Source organism: Octopus bimaculoides, chromosome 5 (genome assembly GCF_046866305.1).
Source record: "Octopus bimaculoides isolate indiv1 chromosome 5, ASM4686630v1, whole genome shotgun sequence".
Taxonomy (NCBI): domain Eukaryota; kingdom Metazoa; phylum Mollusca; class Cephalopoda; order Octopoda; family Octopodidae; genus Octopus; species Octopus bimaculoides.
The window spans coordinates 100,741,264-100,747,263 of NC_142932.1; the positions used below are offsets into that span (position 1 = coordinate 100,741,264).

At 36.8% G+C, this 6,000-nt stretch overlaps 1 protein-coding gene across 15 annotated transcripts in view; it reads left to right on the plus strand.

Annotated features, from left to right (window-relative positions):
- The window catches only part of LOC106868342 (protein Aster-B), a 261,093-nt gene extending 255,578 nt beyond the window's left edge, over positions 1-5,515 (plus strand). For all 15 annotated transcript variants that reach the window (XM_089352777.1, XM_014913551.3, XM_089352770.1 and 12 more), the window contains 2 exons: positions 473-593; positions 4,823-5,515. In XM_089352777.1, coding sequence (XP_089208903.1) covers positions 473-593; positions 4,823-4,882 — 181 coding nt within the window. In that variant the 3' untranslated portion in view covers positions 4,883-5,515. The remainder of the gene's footprint in view (positions 1-472; positions 594-4,822) is intronic.
- Positions 5,516-6,000: the final 485 nt, after the last annotated feature.

Below are 6,000 nucleotides of genomic sequence, written 5' to 3' on the forward strand. Positions count from 1 at the left end.
CTGCCAATCTTGTTTTATTCCTAGCAAAAAGATACAATCAACACACATATCATTAAAGATTATTGCAACCTCCTAAACATGTTTACCATATAATTAGAACCCTTTAGGTTGCTAAAAATGTCAAACTTTACTATCATTAACGATCTCTCCTGATTAATACACTCCCTCAAACACAGACTTCATCGTAAAGATGAGTCAACATTTTCATCGTTTCCAAGTACTTCGACCTCCAACAACTATTAACTCTCTACAAAGCACAGGTAAAACTCAATAGATAACTGCTCCCACATCTAGAATGTAGTTGCTTATACACAGAACTCCTAGAACCCCACTTAAAAAACAATTAATACAAAAATAAAATAGGCTGCTTTGAACCAGCACACTGTTAGTTTGGACACTGACAGTATAATGCATGTAAAGTCTGAATGTTTTGCCTCAGCGTTTTATTATATTATTCTCATTGTTATTGCAGTAATTACCCACAGAATCAGGAAGAGTGGGCTGAGCTGTTAAAACAACAACAAGTATTACATGAAAGTGAACTAGAACGATGGAGAGAAATTCTATCAGCGGCTGTTATATTAGTAGATCAAGTGAGTATTGAAAGATTTCATATGTCATACTGCTGTCATTGTTTTAACGTACACCTCTCCATGCTTGCATGAGTCAAATGGACTTTAAATGAGGAAGGTTTTCTATGGCCAAAACTAATATTTCCCTATGGCCAGACATGTTTTCAGAGACCATTGGAAATGAATAACTCTCTATATCATCATCATCATCATTTAATGTTTGTTTTTCAACGCTGATATTGGTTGGACAGCTTGACAGGAGCTGGTAAGGTGGGGGTTTATACCAGGTTCCATAGACTGCCTTGGCTAAGTTTCTACAGCTGGATGCCCTCCTAATGCCAGCCATTTTACAGACTGTACTAGGTGCTTTTTACATGGCACCATCACCAGTGTTGTTTACCTGGAACCAACATCACTGAATTTTTACATGGGACCTCAGATTTTAAATATCAATTCTGTTGTGGTGGGCAGGTCTTCTTGAGTGTGTGTGTGTGTGTGTGTGTGTGTGTGTGTGTGTATTTATATATATATATATATATATATATATATATATATATATATATATATATATATATATATTAATAACTCTATATATATATATATATATATGTATATATAGGTTAGTTGAGTTAGAGGTTGGAATAACCGTTTAAGGGATAAAAGCATCCATTATACTACCAGTATAATTACCTATGTTAACCCTGGAAGTACATGTGCAAGCATATTATGCTCATAGATTACAGGTAATGACAAAGATAAACATGAGTTTATTGGGAATCAAATTTAAAGTAAACAGAAAATGGAGAAATATTGATCATCAACAACTGACTTACACCAATTATTATTTTTTAATTCAATACAAATAGACTGCATCCCATCTAACAGCTGTTTCTGCTTCCAATGTTATATGGTATTGCCATTGATATGCTAAGAAATAATATTCATCATATTTGGTAATAAAACCGATCTGGAACATGGAGCTTCATCAAAATGAAGGAAAATACATAAAAGAAAAAAAGAGCCTAGAGAGGAAAAGGAAAGGCTGAATATGTTTAAATCATACTATTTTGCTTATGTAAGAGACACGAGGTTGCAGTTTTGAGTGATGAAAATTTTAAACGCCATATTACAAATTAAAGTTTAAGTGAAGTTGTGTTTTTGAATGGTTAATTCATGTCTTCCACATTGCAAATCACTTTAGTTTCAGGACATGAATTCAGATCAAAACACTTGCCATGCAAGTACATCTCCATAATTGCAATAGGTTCAGCCAGGCTACCAAAGTTGTGAGGTAAACCATTACTTGTTGCCTGGGAAAGTAACAGTTATGCAACAGTTTCACTGAGAATTCACCCAAAGAGGATTTATAGAACAGTCAGAAAAACTTAACCTGCATATATACATGTGTGTGTGTGGGAATGCGTACGTGCTTGCATATGTACACACACACACACACACACACCACAGGCTACCATATATAGTTTCCACCTATCATGAATTCTCTTTACATGACATTGCTTGACCAAGGGCTGTAGTAGGAGACACCCAAGTTGCCATACAGCAGGACAGATCCTGAAACCATGTGGTTACAAAGTTAACTCTGTATCCACATAGCCATCCCTGCACCTATGATAATGAGCAACACGTGTGTGTGTACGTACATATGCACACGTACACTTGCATGCACACATACCTATAAACGTATCTACATTTGTGTGTGTTGTGTATATATTGAGTGTCACAGCTGGTGAAGTCAACAAGATGTCAAACTAACTGGAACATTAAATGTATTGAATGCTTTGTGGTGCCTATAATAAAAAAAATTTCATTTTTAATGACTTAGCTCTAATGGCTCTTAAAATAGTATCATCGTTTGTTCTACTCATTAGTGCTATGAAATTAATGAGTTGGTTTATCTAGCAGTGTTGAATTGAACTCTTGTATCCATGACTTGCCAAAGGATGGAACCTGTCATACTCACTGGTCCTAGGTGTTCTATATGAAGACACATGATAGCTTATAGCAAGAGTCCCCAATCATCATCATTTATTAGGGGGCTGCACAGAAAGAATAAACTTTAAAATTCTATTTCTATTTTATTGACTATAACAATCTGCAGAGAATATTTGCATTATATATGTAATATGTAATAAATATAGGCGCAGGAGTGGCTGTGTGGTAAGTAACTTGCTTACCAACCACATGGTTCCGGGTTCAATCCCACTGCATGGAACCTTGGGCAAGTGTCTTCTACTATAGCCTCGGGCCAACCAAAGCCTTGTGAGTGCATTTGGTAGACGGAAACTGAAAGAAGCTTGTCGTATATATGTATATATATATATATATATATATATATATATATATATATATATATATATATATATATATATACATATACATATATATATATATGTGTGTGTGTCTGTGTTTGTCCCCCCAACATCGCTTGACAACCAATGCTGGTGTGTTTACATCCCCGTAACTTAGCGGTTCAGTAAAAGAGACCAATAGAATAAGTACTAGGCTTATAAAGAATAAGTCCTGGGGTTGATTTGCTCAACTAAAGTCGGTGCTCCAGCATAGCCACAATCAAATGACTGAAACAAGTAAACGAGTAAAGAGGGAACATGCACTTTATTGTGTTCTGTTATGCATATGATCCCTCAGTCCATAAAGAAATGATATATATCAGTGACAGAAGCAGTATTAATATTGAGAGGTAATATTGCACCTCTCAGTAATATTGCACCTAGGAAGGGAACTTTCTAGGTGCAATTCCAGGCAAGGTTGTTTGTGGAAAGCCAGCAGTTGCCCATGTATATAAGCCTCCCCTCTCTATGCCACTAATGTTATCCAAGGGAAAGGCAACGGCTGATACAGCTTGGCACCAAGTGATGTTGCAACTCATTTCTACAGCTCTAGTGAACTGGAGCAATGTGAAATAAAGTATCTTGCTCAAGAACACAACACACAGCTCAGTCCAGGAATCGAACTCATAACCTCACGATCATAAGCTCGACACTCTAACAACTGAGCCATACACCTTCACAAGAGGTAATATCTATTTCCACTTAAACATGGATGCTCAGCTAGAACAAACTTTACTGTGGTAGATACCATGAGAGAAACTCTCATGTAGGCTTTTGGTGCAAAATGCACGCTTGCTATATAATGGATGGTGGAGGCGCAATGGCCCAGTGGTTAGAGCAGCGGACTCGCGGTCATAGGATTGCGGTTTCGATTCCCAGACCGGGCGTTGTGAGTGTTTATTGAGCGAAAACACCTAAAGCTCCACGAGGCTCCGGCAGGGGACGGTGGCGAACCCTGCTGTACTCTTCCACCACAACTTTCTCTCACTCTTTCTTCCTGTTTCTGTTGTACCTGTAATTCAAAGGGCCAGCCTTGTCACACTGAATATCCCCGAGAACTACGTTAAGGGTACACATGTCTGTGGAGTGCTCAGCCACTTGCACGTTAATTTCACTAGCAGGCTGTTCCGCTGATCAGATCAACTGGAACCCTCGATCTCGTAAGCGACGGAGTGCCAACAACAATATATAATGGATGCTAGCAACGTAAATAAGTATGCGTTTTGCACTAAGAACCTATATGAGAGTTTCTCTTATGGTAGACTGCAGTAAAGTTTGTTCTAACAGAACATCCACATTTAAGTGGGAATAGATAGAAAAATTGTCTTGCATGAAACTAGCCTGTGATGCAAATAAGATTGTAGGGGTGCAATGATTTATAGGATACTACTACTATTTACTACTATTTTACTTGTTTCAGTCATGTTACTGCGGCCATGCTGGGGCACTGCCTTTAGTCAAACAAATCGACCCCAGGACTTATTCTTTGTAAGCCTAGTACTTATTCTATCGGTCTCTTTTTACCGAACCGCTAAGTTACGGGGACGTAAACACACCAGCATCGGTTGTCAAGCGACGTTGGGGGGGGGGGGGGACAAACATAGACACACAAACATATACATACACATACATATATACATATATATACACATATATACGACGGGCTTCTTTCAGTTTCCGTCTACCAAATCCACTCACAAGGCTTTGGTTGGCCCGAGGCTATAGTAGAAGACACTTGCCCAAGGTGCCATGCAGTGGGACTGAACCTGGAACCATGTGGTTGGTAAGCAAGCTACCTTACCACACAGCCACTCCCATGCCATAAATTATCAGAGTCATTATAAAACCTTGTCTTTATATTTTTATTTTCTTTTCTTTCAGGTTAAATTATCATTATCACAACTGCAGGAAACATTACAACATCGGCACCAGAGTAGATGATGACAAGGACGACTAGGGGGTGGGGAGGAGATACTGCTTTCTGCATTGCCGTTGACCATTTCTCAACTCATACATCACATCAGGTCTAAGTAAGACTCTGCTGGACATCCACTCATGAATTTCACTGAAACAACCAAAGGAATATCTTATGTGCTTGTTTCTTCACTCCTTCCTCTCTCCTGCTTCTGACATCCAGCCCCTCTTTTATTTTAAGTTGAGGAGAATTACAAAACAAAATCATAAATTCTGTTTTTTTTTTTTTTTTTTTTAATTCTTTACATCTCCTTCCTTGGTCTTGAAATTATTTGCTGAAAACAGTTACTTCTGACCTGACTTGAAGAATATATATATATATAAAACTTACTGTGACCAGGACTTAGACACAACTTGGCGTGCAATCCTAAGTGAAGAATCACTCTTTATCTTTGAAATTAGACTTACGGTAAAAAGGGTTTTGGGGTTTCTAGGGACAACAAGCAACTACCATCAATCTTGGATTTAAACATTTATAGCAGACTTGCTTTTCCAAATTTAAACTAAAATGAAGAAGAAAACTTTCAAAACGAAGGAAAATATGTTATTTTAGTTTATTATTAAAATCCTAATTATTTATTGAAAAATTATAAACCAGAATCAAAATATTAAATTTTTATTTCATATACTTATATGTATGCATATATAATTTGGAAATGTCAGTCAGCCTTTCTCTCTCACATTTCCCTCTCTCTCTCTCTCTCTCAATATTCTACCTCCATATCATTCTTACTGTTTCATCATTCACATTTTTTAAGCTTAATTTAGTGAACAATTTTTTAACATTATTATTAATAATTCTGCTACTAATAATAATAATAACAACAGTAATAATATACTAGTTTTTCTAATTAGTGTAGCAGACCTTCTCAAAAAGAAACGAAACAAGATTAGTCAATAATGTAACTTTCAGACCACCCATACATATCTACACAACTCTAACCTGCCTGCCACTCCAGACTTTGATTTCTTGTTATCTCTCAAAGTAGTTTCCATTAAATGAAAAGAAATTTTTCATGATGTTCAAGTGAGATATATGCATGGTAGTTTTAAATCTATATTGATAAGAGTTATATTTTGTTTGT